At 43.3% G+C, this 17,265-nt stretch overlaps 2 protein-coding genes across 2 annotated transcripts in view; one reads left to right on the top strand and one right to left on the bottom strand.

Moving 5' to 3' along the window:
• The window catches only part of LOC144893238 (CD151 antigen-like), a 40,078-nt gene extending 30,171 nt beyond the window's left edge, over window positions 1-9,907 (top strand). The window contains exons 3-8 of the mRNA XM_078783041.1: window positions 2,299-2,490; window positions 4,253-4,327; window positions 5,679-5,783; window positions 6,003-6,161; window positions 7,760-7,846; window positions 9,300-9,907. Coding sequence (XP_078639167.1) covers window positions 2,299-2,490; window positions 4,253-4,327; window positions 5,679-5,783; window positions 6,003-6,161; window positions 7,760-7,846; window positions 9,300-9,359 — 678 coding nt within the window. The 3' untranslated portion in view covers window positions 9,360-9,907. The remainder of the gene's footprint in view (window positions 1-2,298; window positions 2,491-4,252; window positions 4,328-5,678; window positions 5,784-6,002; window positions 6,162-7,759; window positions 7,847-9,299) is intronic.
• Window positions 1-17,265, bottom strand: part of LOC137432315 (serine/threonine-protein kinase 38) — a 444,663-nt gene that overhangs the window by 325,634 nt on the left and 101,764 nt on the right. The window lies entirely within an intron of this gene.

Genomic DNA, 17,265 nt, shown 5'->3' with positions numbered 1-17,265 from the left:
CAGTTTTTTTATGACCGGATGCCCTTCCTGACGCCAACCCTCTTAGTCGCCTCTTACGACACGCAGGGATATGGTGTACCTATTTTAACCAGGGTACACACCGGGATAAAGTTTTGAATAAAACCAAACGGGTTTAATCCCGAACAAATAAACGGAGAATGAAATCAATAATAACTCTATACAATAAAGTAAAATAATCCGATAAAAACTGAGGCGCCAAGTCACAAGCACAGACGGGGCGAGGGACACAAAATGGCGACTTATCTCTGCTCTTTCAGATGACACAAGCTTCCCAAGAGAAACCAGCACCCAAAGCATTTTGAACAAAACCTGGTGTACATGTTGCATTCAGTGCCGTAAGCTTGCTTTGATAGAACTGATATTTTTGGTGACGCATTTTTGTGAGCTCAATGAACTCAACGAAAATGGAATTATGCACAAAAATTAACAGGTTTATTTCCACGGATGCCGATAATACAAAATAAAACGCGCCGGTCTAATCCCTCTAACTGGAGCGCTCCTATTACAGACACACACACATACAGATGGGGAGGATATATCTTCACAAGAACGCTTCAGGCTTCAGAACAAGAACGTGAAAGACCTTGAGTTTGTTTAGCCAAAGTCCAGACTTTAATCCCATTGAGAATCTATGGGAAGACTTGAAGATTGCTGGTCACTGACGCTCCATATCCAACTTGACAAACCTTGAGCAAATCTGTAAGGAAGAATGAGAGAAACTCCCCAAATCCAGACGTACAGAGCTGATACAGACATAACCAATAAGACTTGAAGCTGTAATCGCTGCCAAAGGCACTTCTACGGGGTATTGACTCAGGGGGTTGAATACTTATGCAATTTAGATATTTCTGTATTTCATTAGCTCACCGAGAACGTAGTTCTGGGGTCTTGTGGGATGGCACGTCATCAGTCCGTAAACACTTGTAACTTTTCCGAAACTGCTAATGGGATTGTGACCAAACTTGGCACAAATTAGATTTGGTATGTTGCAACTCAAGTTTGTTCATGGCATTAAAAATCAGGGTGTCACGGAGTCTACTGGGGGTCAAAGTGGATCCAAGTTTGGCCCCCCCACCCCCCAAAAAAGGTATTTGCTTTCTTATCAGAAACAACACACGCAATTTCGATGAAACGTGACCACAACGTTCCATTCATCACCCGTGATGTCTCGACGCTTCTTCACGGCATTAAAAACATCAGGTCCTAAGGGTGTCTGGTCTACGGGAGGGGCTGGGGGGGGGGGGCGGGTTACGGGGGTTGCTCCCCCATAATAGGTATTTTTTTGTTTGTTTGTTTAAAATCTTATGATTATGTTGGTATGTTTCTACATGCTGCCATGTCTCCTAAAAACCATTGAAATTGGTTTAAAATACCATAATACTGTTTAAAATACCTTTCGTCAGTGTAGTATCCTGCTTTGTTCTACCACGTGAGCGCCCAGGGGTATTGCCCCTATTTTTTGAATTATTTTGTAAAAATGTCTGAAAAAAAATTCCACTTTGACATTATAGGGTATTATGTGTGGATCAATGACAAAAAAATCTCAATTAAACTCCAGGTGTAACACAACAAAATGTGAAAATAATCAAGGTGCGAATACTTTCTGAAGGCACTATTTACCCTGCATTCGCAGTCCACATTGCTGGAAAAGTCGGATGGATGTAAAAATCGTTTTGTTCCGGCGAATTCAACTCGAACACCAGGCATTGAAGGGGAGCTCGCAAATCGTAAAAAATGCAGATCAGCTTTTACAATCGATTTACTTCAACCATTATGGATTATAATCATAGAAAACTCCACTGGCCAATCAGTCTTGAACATGCCTTTGGATATCTGCCGTGGATAGGAACATGCCTATTCTCACATCGTGTGGCATGGTGCTTTCTGACTGATATAAAAATGGCTGCCATTAGCACAGGACTGAGCTCTCCTCAGGTATCTACCATCTCGCTTTATGAAGAAACCCTTAGCAAGATGTGAGACTAGGAGGGCCTCTTCAAAATGAAGTTGCATTGCCCTGGCCTCTGGTAAGCACCAATCAGCAGAATCTAGTTTTGAGTTGGGAAATTCACCGAGGGAATGGTCTCGTCCAGCTCAAACCCACTTTACCTGGTCGGCTGGTAATGCTTAATAATTCCTGAATCCCTGGACAGTTTTCAATTCCTGAACAATGAAGGAGAAATTATCTGGGAATTTAACGTGATTTGTTTATTTAAAGTAGCTCTAAGCAATGTCTGTTGTGAAGTACCTTGCGTTTTGTGGTTGCCCGTGCTGCAGTTGACTGGCTGTGGCGTTCTTGTGGTTGGAATCTGGATCCTTGTCCAGAAAGCAGACTACCTTAGCCTATTAGCTTCAAGCACGTTTGCTGCCACTGCCATCATCCTAATCATCACTGGTGTTGTTGTCATGGCAACAGCGATTATTGGATGCGTCTCTGTGTACAAAGAGCTCAAAGAACTTCTGAGACTGGTGAGTTTTTTTTTTGATTGGTGTTCCATCTATCCCAGTTCCATTCTGACAGTTCTGCATGGATTATTTTGATAACAGAATGGATGGTATTGTTGAGGGGAATAGTAAACAAATGAAGAATTTGAAGAGTTATTGATGTGGGAGAATTGTGGGAGAAGCCTGGTGTTGGCTTAGCGATTAGGGTGCCGGCTTGGGATCCCAGGATCCTGGGTTCGAATCCCGGTCAATTGCTAAATTAACACCAGGAGGGTTGACTCAGCCTGTCATCCTTCCGAGGTCGGCAAATTGAGTACCAGCTTGCTGGGATGAATGATCCCGGTGTGTACCCCGGTTTACAATAAGTACACCGTATCCCTGCGCAATGCGCATCGAAGAGCGTGACCAAGGGTTGGCGCCAGGAAGGGCATCCGGCCATAAAAACATTGCCTCAAACAGGGAACCATGATTGTCATGGGGCCCGCAAGGCTAACCCCTGCTCTGGCGGGGAAAATGGCCTTAAAACGATCATTCATTCATTCATTCATTGATGTGGGAGAATAAACTGAAAAAACTTGCAGGAATTGAAGGGAAGCAAAAAAATCTGGATAAAGTTTCTCCCAAAAGACATGAAAACACCTGTCTTTTATTTAATTTTTTTAAATGTTTTGCACATATACCCAAACCATGCTCCCCTTCCACATCTGCACCAAAATATACATCAACCACCCATCCTGAAACTTCATGCTACTCCCTCTTTTTCGATGAAATGTTCAAAAACCCAAGGTTTTTGTTTCTGCCAGACTTTGCCATTAACATTCCACACGAGGTACATTAACTAACTCAAGAGCTCATAGAACACCTTACCCCATGCAGTCTTGAGGCGGGGGCTGCAGTGGCAAATTTAGTTTGTCATGATGATGTAAAATGCCTTAACGTTTGGTCCAAGTACTGCTAAACAGAAGTGTTTGGAAAGTGTCAAGAAGGTCATGTTTGTGCTGCAGTGCTCAAGTATATTAATTCATTTAAAATAAAATGAGGATTTTAAAGGTAGTAGAATTTTTTTTTCCGGAAGTTACCGCCATTGATGCCGCATCTTTTACACCACTTTATTTAACACGTTACATTAGTTCTTCGTGCCTGGTGTTTGTGTTCTTTGTGACATCCTTAAAAACAGTACGTTTCCTGTTTGGAATGATTTTGAATTTTGTTTGACTGCCAGACAGAGTAAAAGCATTATCTCACTCCTCTCGGTAGTGTAGTGGTATTATCATTATCATTAATTATGAACTTGGTCTGAAGGTCGAAACGTTGGGTCGAAGAACATAACTGCCCAACTGATAAAAAAATATATATAACCACCTTTAGAGGCCATTTTTCCCCGCAAGCGGGGGTTGGCCTTTTTCGGGAACCATGGTTGTTGTTGTTTTTTGGTCCCCTTTTTGAAGCAATGTTTTACGGCCGGATGCCCTTCCTGACGCCAACCCTTTTTGCCGCCTTTAACGACAAACAGGGAATTACCAGTGAACTGGTACTCAATTTGCCGACCTCGAAAGGATGACAGGCTGAGTCAACCCCCCTGGCGTTAATTCAGCGATCGACCGGGATTCGAACCCAGGATCCTAGGATCCTAATCCGGCACCCTAGCCGCTAGCCCAACACCAGGGTTTTGCCCAACTGCCCAACTGATGGTGCAGTTAATTTGATGCCCATCTTGAGAGGGTTTAGCAATAGGCCTGTTGTAAAAATAATTAATTCTTTTTCTTTCCCTCTTCTCTGTTTTTAGTACTTCGTGTTGCTGCTCATAATATTTCTGCTGGTAATCATCGCGGGTGTCCTAGCATTCATCTACCAACAGCAGGTAGGTCTCGAGCGTCGTGCTCTAGGTTCCTCTCGCGCTCCATGTTGTAGTGTGATTAGTCGTGTTGGGGAAATGTTTTTGGTTCACTAAGAAGGCGCACAAAAACACAGCTTGCTGCTCTAACTTAGTAATGTTGTTGATCCCAACCACACTTTAACCACCAAATCTAACAGTGTGTACAGAAAGTCCTGTTGGACCTTGGGTATGGTGTCAGGTACCACTGACGTGAAGACCTTTAGTTTGGGCAATGGCATGGGGAGATATATAAAATAAATAACCACCTTTAGAGGCCATTTTTCCCCGCAAGCGGGGTTTGGCCTTTTTCGGGAACCGTGGTTGTTGTTGTTTTTCGGTCCCCTTTTTGAAGCGATGTTTTACGGCCGGATGCCCTTCCTGACGCCAACCCTTTTTGCCGCCTTTAACGACAAACAGGGAATTACCAGTGAACTGGTACTCAATTAGCCGACCTCGGAAGGATGACAGGCTGAGTCAACCCCCCTGGCGTTAATTCAGCGATTGACCGGGATTCGAACCCAGGATCCTAGGATCCTAAGCCGGTACCCTAGCCGCTAGCCCAACACCAGGGCCCTAGGGAGATGGCTAGCCCAACACCAGGGAGATGCATTGCTATATTACGTCACGTGTTTTGGCACTTCCTTTGTAACCGACATCCTGATTTGATCGTGGAAAGAACCGTTTTTTAAAACTATTTCTCTTCATAAAAATGTATTTTTGAATCGTTCACAATAACCAATGTAAAAAAGCTACTGCTACAGTTTAGATGAAGCACCACTAAATGTCTGCTGTGTGTTTTGTAAGGGTTTACTTGAGGGGTTGAAGAAGTAAGGAACTTCCTGATTCTTTTTTTTTTTTTTTTTTTTTTTTTTTGGTGTACATAGTCGAGGCTTGTGGAAGAGCCAGTACTCGTGCAATGAACGGATCAGGATACAACAGGACGAAAGGAACAATGGGGGGGGGGAGGGGACACCAACAGCAGAGCCGAAGACCAAGACAGAGACAGGTGGACAAGTGGTGTGGGGAGGAATGGGGGCAGGAGAGGATGCATGATGCATGGGGTGGACAAGATAGACACAGAAGGAAAGTCTCGAGGGAGAACTGGAAATTTGGAAGGAGGAGGGATTGGGGTGGCATGGGGGTAGAAAAGACGGTGGTTTTGGATTGGAGATGATCTGAGATAGTGGTGAACACCTGTCTTGAAAAGTAATGTGGAAGTTGGTTCCACAGGTGGGGAAAAAGAGGAATAAGTGTTTATAGATTAACCTGAAAATGAAGTTTGTTTCATCTCCGAGATCAAACCTGTTTTGTTTTTTCTTTTTTTGTTCTCTTGCAGCTGAGTGATGAACTGAAATGGCATCTCAATTATACCATGGTGGAAAATTACAATCAGCCAGGCCAGGAGAGCGTCACACAGTCTGTGGACAAACTCCAGCAAGAGGTGATTTTGGTGTTGGACTCGGGTCATTGGGTCTTTGTTCAGGTGGGGAGGAGAGGAAGGATTAGAGTGGGGAAATGCTGCATGTAGTAGTGGTGGGACTGATAGTGTACGGGGCAGAGTGTCTGTGCATTTATGGAGAAGAGGGGATGATAAATACGGAAGATGTTGAGTTGTTGGACAATGCAGAATGTTCATCAATTTGATTTGCACCTTTTCCAGTTCAAATGCTGTGGCAGTATCAACTACAAGGACTGGCAGGGCAGTCGATATATCCACTCGAGCAGTGCAGAAGGACGTACAGTCCCCGACAGTTGTTGCAAAAGCATAACAGAAACGTGTGGGAATCGTATACATCCCTCAAACATCTACAACGAGGAGGTATCAGTAAATGAATGCAATTAGAGACCTCATGGATAAAGTCCTGCCATTCCTAGTTTGCATCTTTCCTATTTCTCTTTCTGCCTTATGTGTTCTTAAACCCCAAATAGCAGCAACCACAATCGGATGTCGAGATAGCTTCTGTCATCCTTACCCTCGTGTCTGTCTCTTTTTTTTCCCCATCTCCCATCTGTGCGATTCCTAACTTGTCCCTGTTGTCCTTTCATCACACCTCAACATGAATTGCACTCTTGAAATGGCTGCTCTGAATGTTATATGTGAAGCCTCTCACACAGGTGGTTACAAATGTTGTAGTCGTGTGTGCTACCTAGCGCTGCGAGAGCGCATACCCGGGTTGGGGCCAGAGGGCTCCCTATAAAAGGTAGGGACGATCGCACCTCTGTGTCACACAGCCGGAACCCCAGAGAGTGGACACCCAGTCATTGAATACGCACCCGGGGTGCCAAAGTGTATTGGTCAGTCAGCGAGGGCAAGACCTGATCATGAAAGAGGGGTCCGAAGCCATGTCTGCTTCATGTATACCGGCATTTCAGGAGAGCGACACACTTGCGTCCATTTTCTTTCACGTCTTGTGTTCCTGATTGTGTCTGATCATGTTATGATGAGCAGAAAGATAATGGGGATTGTTACCGTCATGCTTCTTCAGTTGTCTTCGGTTGTCTATTCTTCTCTTCCCTCTTCACTTCCCGTATCCGCATTGCATTACTTTTTTAACCTGTTTGCTGTGTATTTTGAGCTGCGATCTCTCCCTCCGGCGTAATCAAATTCTATCCCTCGTAAAACCCTATGCGTGCTGAAACTGCTACGCGGACAAAATAATGAGCCATAACCGCACGGCACATTAGCTCCCCGTGCACTATTGCATGATTCTTGGAAGTATTACGAAGGCAATTTATGTTCTACCATGTTCAAATTTCTCATTCAGTTTTAATAAAGGTTTAAAGGCCTATAGATTAAAAATAAAATCTGGGTTTTCCGCCATTTTCCCCAGTGTCTATTGCACCACCTTATGGTGGTAGCTGGTATTACAACTTATCACCTTTTATATAAAAGTGTTAAAAACAACTTGATAGTATGCATTACCATGATGTTGAAATCTGAGAATAATTCAAAACTTTCAAAATGTTCAGTTTTGCTCATTTTAAGCGGAAGTTCAAACATTATTAAGCATCCAACAATGAGCTTGACAGTGAAGCAGAGGTAATTGTTGTTCACGCCATATATAAGCAGCACGGATGGTTGACGAAGGTGATGTTATCTAACTTCCAAGCAGATGGAAGACAACTTTGGGCAAATTGTAGAGTGAATAGAGCAGAATGTTTGTGAAGAACAAAATGATGTTTCATTAAAATCAGTCGGCAAAGCGACGTGTACTTTTGTTAGTATGTAGTTTATATGTATGTATTCACAAGGCTTGTGCCATTGGACTATTGCTTGGGTGTCTGTGCCAGGGTGAGCGAGATGGTTACTCACCCTTGCATTCTCATGTGGTGTTTGTGAAGGGACAAATGGCCTCTTCCTGTGTTCAAAGTTCCTTTTATTTCCTTGTATCATGTTATGCTCCTACGCCTGCTCAGGGTGGTTGCATCACCAAGTTGGAACGCTTCGTGTCAGACCACCTTTTCATCATTGGCGTCGTTGGCATTGGTGTGGCATTGCTGCAGGTATTTCACTTTTTGTGGGCCTTCTTTTGCTTACATTCTTCTATTTTTTCCCCCTCATTTTGTGCAAGAGTGGAAAAGTAAGTCGATGCTGTTAGAAGGTTTTGTACAAGTTTACGTGAGATACTAAAATTAACAAGATGTAAATATTGAAGTGGTGTATCTCCTCGCCCCAACTCAATTATTAGCCCCTGTTGGATTTGGTCTTGTCCGTTCGTCCGTAACTATATCTCGGAGATATAAGGATATCTGTTGTTCATCATACCTGGCACAAAGGCAACACATGACGGTATGCATATGCACATCATTTTGTTTCGTGATGCGATCAAAGATTGCTGACTGGCGGCCATTTTAGTTGTAAAAAAAAACAACAACCGATGTTGAACAACACGTCCTCAACCATTTTTTCTTGGACATGCATTTACCGATGTTGTTCCAACTTGGCACACATATAATGAATTATGGCTTACATATGCACGTAATTTTTTTTCCGAGATCAGATCCAATATGGCCGACTGGTGGCCATTTTGTTACTTAAACGTGTCCCCAACCATTTATTGAACATGCATAGTCCGATTTTGTTCCAACTTGGCAAAAGCACAGCACATGACGACGTATACGTTCACTTCACTTTATTTTGCGATTGATCAAAGATGGCTGACTGGTAGACTGGCAGCCATTTTAGTTGTAAAAAAAAAAACCCCCAATATTGACCAAGTCCTCAACCATTTTTCTCAGACATGCATCTGCCGATGTTGTTCAAACTTGACACACAGGTAATGCATGATGGGTGATATATGTATGTCATTTACTTTTTCGAGATCAGATCCAAGATGGCCGACTGGCAGCCATTTTGTTACTTAAACGTGTCCCCATCCATTTCTCGGACATGCATTTATCTATTTTCTTCAAACTTGGCACCAAGACGATACATGAGTATACATATGCAGAAGATTGTTTTTTTTCATCCGATGAAAGATGGCCGACTGACGGCCTTTAACTCCATTCAGCCCAATTACTAAAACGACGGTGGGGGCGATGACATTTTATGTCTTTTTCTTCTTGTTCGTTCTATATTTGCCCAGATGGAATGCAAAACAGGTAAATTTTTGTTTGTTTTTCCACAACCGCTTGAGTGATTTGACGAGACAGTTTCAACCTAGGAGCACCGACGCATGGATAATTTTTTTTGACGTACATAGTTGTATGATTATTGGATGGAAAATGCGGCCAGCATTCAAAAATGTTTGTTTCCTGCAGGCATTGGTTGCAGGGTGTTTCACATATCGGGAATAAACAGCCTCGACCTTGGCTGAATTAGTGATACTCTTAACTAGTGATGAACCTCTGACCTTTCCTCTTTTTTTACAAAAGTGTTAAAAAAGATTCCAGATGACTGTGACTGTGATATCTTGCCACCATTCCTTACCTCACTTCATTTCCTTTGTCTCCCCAGGTTATGGGTATGATATTTACCTGCTGCTTGTACCGCAGCATCAAGTCCGAACCGTACTGATTTGGCTATGTGCCCGGCCCGTGCCTCATTTGTCGTGCCATGGCGGGCCCGTCTGGTCTTCATGCGGACTAGAGGGTAGAGTCGGTGCACCCCGTTTGAACGAGATCCACGTTTTCTTTGTTTTTTGGAGAGAGCAACATCATTGTGTACACTGGATCAAAGTTACAATACCTGACCTTGCACAACTTGCAATACTGTATATTATTATCTCTGTTGCATCGTATTACCTTTACGTATATTAGTTAGCCTGAAGTATTAATCAAAATAGGTCGTCCGTGTCGCTGTCACTACAATTTCTCGTTTTATTCTTGCTCTCACAGCAGTTACTGCCATAAAATTTATCATCCACAGTTGTACTGCTACGGTAAATCCTCTATCTGTCAACCTGTGTTACAATTGCGGCACCTTTTCCTATTCACCGTTTTTATTTGGTGGCTTTTCCTGCTTTTGGGATTCGTCTTTGAAACCCAAAGTTAAGGTCAACTCAATTTTGGGCTACATGAGCTGTTACTGGAATTCCGTCATTCTGATAAAACGCTGTGCTTTAATCAATATTCTTTTTAATTTGTTACTTTGACCAATTCAAAGTTCGTTGCAAAGTTCCATAACGGTTATTTCATTCTGACTTCAAAATGCCCACTTGGGACAGCTTGGCACAGTTGCTTCCAGTGAGTATTTAAACACTGTTATTTGTAAACTTTTCGTGTTATTTTTCCGGGAATAGTGTCTGCACCGGATTGGTGTCCACGCCAAGTTTGTGAAGCCGTGAGACGCCAGCTACCCAAGAGTGGCGTGGACGGTCGGATTTTGTTATTCCACGAAACATGTCCTTGGTATTTCGCTGAACATGAGTCGATTATGTCTATTACTTTCACTCCTTTGGTCACGAGTGCACCTGCAATCTATGCATTTCACATCGAGGCAATGGCCGCATCAGTTGAGATACTTTATCACAGTGTTGTGATGTAACCGCACGTGTATCCATTGGCTGCACCATTTTTCTCATCTCTGCAATGGGCTAGGCCTGAGTTGCTCAGCTTCTGTGAGAATGACCCTCTACTGTGTTACCTCTCTAAGGGCACATAGACCACATGGCTAGGCCTAGATTTTATGGTTCAAGCGTTCCTTTACTAATGAAATCGGTAAAACAGCCATTCTTATCAGTGGTCATTGATCCGATGATCATTTCGATTTGGTGCCATGCTTTGCTGCTAACTTGAATTGTGTGTCGTCATCTTGTTTTCGTCACCATTCCTGCTCCAACCTTGTTGCTGCGCACTCTGGTTTTGCCAAGTGTTGTTTAAATGAGCATGGTTTTTACCCTGCGCTCGAAACGAAAAGCGGGGTTAAGCATTCAGTTGAGTCCGTGTGCTGTGCGTGTCTGCATTTTAAAAATTCATTTTCTCGGCAACCGTTGGTTTGATTGACACGAAATTTTACCACAGAAGCGCCTCCGCCTGTAAAATTATTCATAATTTTGACGTCATATGTCACGTGGTATGGACGCCATCTTGGAAAAACGTTACACCTCTATCTCCCAAACTGCTCAATGGAAAAAATTGAAACATGGCTCATTTATCAAGTACTCACCATGGGGAATAAGATATGTTAATGATATCATCGTTGCCTTAATTATGACGTCATAATTAGAGAAGTACAACGCTTGATCTGATCAGTATGAATAAAACAAAAATTCCTCTGCAACTGTTAATCCGATGAACACGAATTTTTCAGAATATGTGTGGCTCCTGTAGAATATTTTAATGATTATTATAACGTCATAGGTCACGTGGTCCAGACTCCATCTTGGAACAAATCGAAAAAAGTTGCACCTCTATATCTCCGAAACCGCTCCAAGGAAAAAATTGAAACGTGGCTCATTGTCAATTACTCCCCTTGGGGAATAAAATATGTTAATGATGGTCATCGGTGCCTTTTTTATGACGTCATAATTCGACAAGTACAACACTTATCTGATTATTGTAAAAAAAAATTCTCATCAACTGTTGGTCTGATGAGTACGAAATTTTGACCATAGGAGCACCTCCTCCTGTGGAATATTTTAATGATAATCATGACACCATAGCGCATGTGGTACAGGCGCCATCTTGGAAAAACCGAAAAATGGTTCACCTCCATATCTCCAAAACCGCTGCATGGAAAAAATTGAAACATGGCTCATTGTAAAGAACTCCATATGGGGAATAGGTGTTAACGATGACGTCATTGGTGCCTTAATTATGACGTCATAATTTGACAGGGACAACGCTTAGTCTGATAAGTTTGTAATGTATTGTGCGTAATTCATGCAACAATTTTATTAGATATAAATTTATGATGTCATCGCTCACGTGGTCTGGCAGCCATATTGGATCAAAGAAAAAAAATGTTCAAAAACAAGAGTTCGCTCACACCAAGTTGACTGCACAGGGTAAGTATTCTATGAATACCATCTCGTTCTTATGGGCATGTTTTGGAGGACAGAGGTGGCTTGATGGTTGGGACGCTGCTGGGATCATTGAGGTTGTGTGTTCACAACCAGTTGATGGCAGCAGTTTTAAGGAGTTCGATTCTAATCTTTAGGAAGTGAAGTCTCAGGAGAGGATTGTGAGGAAAAACTCAGCTGTTTCATGAATGACCTTCAGGCTGGGATCATCTTTCTGGTCTACCCAGCTTGGGCTTGTCTACACATGATGCTAATCTGTTCATTGTGGTCGACTCTTATTCCCTTGCTTTTTACAAGAAGTTGTTCTGAATAACTCCTGCTGTACTTCCCACATAAAATAAACGTTTTTTATTTACCATAACAAAGTGGAATTTTTTATTAAACCACAGAAGTGTAACAACTGCTGTACAAGAACTGAATAATTGTCATTTAAGGACGGTGAAGGGTAATTGGAAATGAACCCAAAGTTAGCGGAGTGTATTGTCTGGCTCTGGTCTGTACGTGTCACTCTTCCAGACACATTTCAGCAGACCCTTCCAGACACACAATTCCCATTTTGAGATTGGCAGGGGGAAGCTACACCCAAGTCTTTCAAGAACGGGCTGGTGAAGCCTGACTTTGAACTTTCAGTAGTTAGAGCAGGAATTTGTAATTTGCTCACGGTGGCGGCGATAGCTCGCCTACCTTGATGAACCACCCTGCTTGTGAGTTTATCGCTGGGCCGAGATTTTGAGCTGGGCTGGACAACTAATAGGGTGAGCATGCACACCTCTAGGCCATCCTTCGAGCCCAATGCCAAGATAACAGTTAACTAGAACGGCACTATGACGTCACGACGTCGACCGATATGCATCCACCCAATTATATCATTATAATATTTGTACCAAGTTTGATTTAAATCCATTGAGTTGTTCACAAGTTATCACATTTTTACCTGACATGACCTTTGGCCTTTGACCTCTTGACCCCAAAATCGAATCATTCAATCTTTCCATCATTATACATACCTGTACCAAGTTTGAATTGGATCAGTTCAGCCATTCTCAAGTTATGGTGCCTCCGTCGACTTCTTGGGTGGAGGCATAAAATCCAACTCTCTGGGAACGTCATCCCAAATTTGCACGAAGAACCCATGGGGACGATGAATGCTCTCACAGCCAGGAATGCAGCATGGATAGCATAGCATCCATCATGTAAGTCGAACATCGTGTTCATCACATATCATAACATTACTGTTGTAGATGTGCTGTGATTACAAATTTGTCTTGAAGCATTGAACCTGTGGGTGCACCTTTTAATCCAAATCCTCAGTGCAGGTTGCACGTGTGCTGCTGCCTCGATTTATTTCCTGAGGAAAGATGGCTATGAGGTCAATGTCCAAGTTCTTTGTCCACCGAGTCCTCCACACCTAAAGGCTGCAACCTGTTGCCTCCTTGTTTAAGAGCAGTGAACCTGGCTTCCCTGTTGAGGATTCCTCGAAGCCACAGGTGCTGCCAGATGCTCTGTGGATGAGTAACACAAGGTGTGATGAGCGAGCAGAATGACACATAGAAACTTCTGGAAAGCATTCTTCTGTTGGGCTAAACCCAAGGAATCGCAAGGAAATTTGACGCAAGAGGAGGCCATCCGGCCCATCATGCCTGCACTACACCAACACTAGATTAAATAAATCCGTCCAAACTAACGACTTCATTTCATTGGGGGAATGGGGATGAGAAATGTGTCTGTTTCGGGGTCATCACTGGGGTGTTAAAATAACAAGAATGACCGCATTGTGATCACAAGCTGCGACACAAAAACATAGGGGCAATACCCCTGGTGCTCACCTGGTAGAATAAACGGTATACTGTACTGACTAAAGGTATTTTAAACCAATATCAATGGTTGCTAAAAGACAGGGCAGCATGTAGAATCATACTAACATAATCATAAGACTTTAAACAAAGGGCAACCCGCACCTCCCCCAACCCCATAGACCCCCTTAAACCCGACTTATTTATTTATTTTTAATGCTGTGAACAAACTTTAGTCACAACACAACAAATATCATTTGTGCCAAATTTGGTCACAATCCCTTCAGTGGTTTCGGAGAAGAAGTTTCAGGTGTTTACGGACCGACGGACTGAACCTGCTTGGTAACAGTTACCTGCTTGGTAACTGAACACACCTGTGGTTTCCTCCGTTTCAAGTTCCTGGTACTAGCGTGACGGTGCGCTCCGCACGCCTCACCACACGTTCTTTCAGAGGGATAGGTATCTTTGAGCATTTCTGTGTCTTTTGGGACTTCAGGGTCTTTTGGATCCTCTGGGCCTTCAAGGGTATTTTGGGTCTTCGGTGTCTTCAGGGGCTTTTGGTTCCTCTGGGTCTTTGGTGTCTTCAGGGGCTTTTGGTTTCTCTGGGTCTTTAAGGGTCTTTGGGTATTTGGGGGTCTTTGGCATCCCCTGGGCCTTTAAGGGTATTTTTGGGTCTTCAGCATCATCACTAGGGTGTTAAAATGACAAGAATGACCGCACTGTGGTCACAAGCTGCGACACAAAAACATAGGGGCAATACCCCTGGTGCTCACCTGGTAGAATAAACGGTAGACTGTACTGACCAAAGGTATTTTAAACCAATATCGATGGTTGCGAAAAGACAGGGCAGCATGTAGAATCATACTAACATAATCATAAGACTTTAAACAAAGGGCAACCCGCACCTCCCCCAACCCCATAGACCCCCTTAAACCCGATTTATTTATTTATTTATTTTTAATGCTGTGAACAAACTTTAGTCGCAACACAACAAATATCATTTGTGCCAAATTTGGTCACAATCCCTTCAGCGGTTTCGGAGAAGAAGTTTCAAGTGTTTACGGACCGGCGGACTGAGGGAGCGGTGAGTTAGCTTCATCACCGGGCCGTTCTTTTTTTTTTGTATACAGGATCGAGGCTCGTGAAAGAGCTAATATAACATTTATAACATTACATTAACATTAACATTTATATATACAAGGGCATGCCCGTACTATATATATATCTAAAATTATATCCCCCCCCTCTATTTACATGAAATGGTTTGGTCCAAAGCGAACGGCTTGCGAGTACGGTGACAATCCCCCCCCCCCCTCTATTTACATGAAATGGTTTGGTCCAAAGCGAACGGCTTGCGAGTACGGTGTTTTTTATCGGACCCGTGGAATTATAGATAGTAGTTTTAATTAGTTTTAAAACATAGTTTAACGCCAACATAGTTTGCCAACGTGAAATAAATGAATACGCTCTCAAATGTGCCGTCCGAGGCAGAGTCTGTTCGGCACGTTCGGCACACGTGATAGCTCGCTGCTCTCTGATTGGTTGAATCGTTTTTTGGACATAGCTCGGTAACTACTTGTCCGATTAATATGAAACCTTGAAAAGGCACATCCTCGGGTCCCCAGCAATATACCTGGCAAGTTTAAAGTATATCGGACCCGTGGTTGTCGAGAAACAGCGGTCACAGACATACATACATACATACATACATACATACATACATACATACACACAGAGATTACTGGAATTATAGATAGATATAACATTTATCACACAATAAAATCAAACAGACATATAATAAGGGGAGCAGTAGACAAGATGGGGAGAGAAAGGGAAGCACACAAACACAACATTTGAGAGCAGGGACATCGGGAGATCTGTGGGAGGGAGAGGGCTTGGGGGGAGGAGGCGTGGGAAGGGGGGAGGGAAGGGGGGTGGGAGAAGTATAAAACACAAGGACACTGCAAGGACTTTCAGGAAATAAGTTGGTATTTCTCAAAAGTGGATCTGGGGTGAAATTAACGGGGGGTAGAAAAGATCAAGGTTTTGGATGGGGGAAGATAAGAGATGATGGTGAACAGCTGATTTAAATACCTGGAGGGAGGAGTGGGATTGAAGAGAGTGAGGGAGTTTGTTCCACAGGCGGGAGAAAAGAGGAGTGAAGGTGAGCAGAGAGTCTTGATTTTTGGCAGTTTAACCATAAGAGGGTTGCTGGCAGATCTTGTGCGACCTGTCGGAGTATTTGGGGGACAGAGCACAGATAGAGCTGGGGGAGCAAGGCCGGAGAGGAGTCGGTAGAAGACAGAAAGACCACCAACCTGCCTGCAGTGAGTGAGTGAAAGGCCCTCGGAGTTAGCTTCATCGCGGGAGATTCCAATCTACTTTAAGGGTATTTTGGGTCTTCGGGATCTATTTGGGTCTTCGGGGTCTTTTGCTTCCTCTGGGTCTTTGAGGGCCTTTGGGTATTTTTGGGTCTTTTGGGTCTTCGGCATTCTCTGGGTTTTAGGGTGTTATGTGTCTTTGTGGTCTTCTGGGTCTTGGGGGAATTAAAGGGTCGTCAAAGGTCTGAGGGGTCTCAGTAGTCTAAACGTAATTAAGAGGGTGTTAATAATTTTATTTGAAGAAGAAGAAAACGTTTTGGTCGCATACATAACCATATACGTTTTGCTCTCTTATAATAAGATGTCAGAGAAGAGGAAAAAAATGTCCGGTGTTTCCACGTGGATGGATAAGGTTAGATGGAGCAGTGTCTGTCACGTGGTCCCATGGGAATGAATAAGATTAGATTGAGAGTATCTGTTCCATATGTTCCCAATATCAATGAATAAGATGTATCGTATTGAATGAATAAAATGATTAGATGAATAAGATTAGTTACCTCCCATATATATACTGTATATATATAACCACCCCCAGGCCCCAGATGCTTCTCCTGTGTGACACTCCAAGATGGCCGCTTGGGTCACGTGATCTCTGTAATCCAGGTGGCCACCTGCCAGCTACTCCACAAGCCCTCACCTTGGGTAACAACCTTCAATGTGGCTCTGTAAGTCGAGATGTACCACAGTCTACAATCTACATCCACGACCATCCCCTCCTCCATCCAATCGTTGTAGTTGTGACATTCTGTACCTGCCTTCCTCGCGAGGTTTCACGTGTTTACAAATGTTGTTGCTTCCGACCATTTCACCTCATTACATTTTACTCCGAAAGCGAATCAATGACGTCACCAACACGCACAAACATCACCAAGGGATCACCTTGATATTATGGTAAACGAGGGTCGTACCACAACGACCTGCAGGATCTGCAGAGTACATATAACATAGGGGTCTTTACTGTTTATTGGCGCCTCAAGGTGACACGGTTAGTGGGGTATTTTTGGAAGCAGACTGTACTCGATGATTCCGTGGGAAGTGTTTATTCTCCTATTTACAATAGTTCTAAATTGTTATTTACAATCGTTCTAAATCTGTTACACCTGACGCTCAGTTTGCGTCCTACAGGTGAAACTAATTCCGCCTTTTACGTGAAACCGAAAGGTACGTCGCAGCAACGCTGTGTACAATCTGTTGGCTGAAGCTGAAGATGGAAAGGGGCGTGGCAGTGAAAGGCGGGAGGAGATTGAAAGGGGCGTGGAAGTGAAAGAAAGGAGGAGATTGAAGGG

The sequence above is a fragment of the Myxine glutinosa genome, chromosome 8 (genome assembly GCF_964187855.1).
Source record: "Myxine glutinosa chromosome 8, kmMyxGlut1.1, whole genome shotgun sequence".
NCBI classification, from domain to species: domain Eukaryota; kingdom Metazoa; phylum Chordata; class Myxini; order Myxiniformes; family Myxinidae; genus Myxine; species Myxine glutinosa.
The sequence above is the reverse complement of the archived record's forward strand: the minus strand, read 5'-3'. Positions and strand labels throughout refer to the sequence as shown.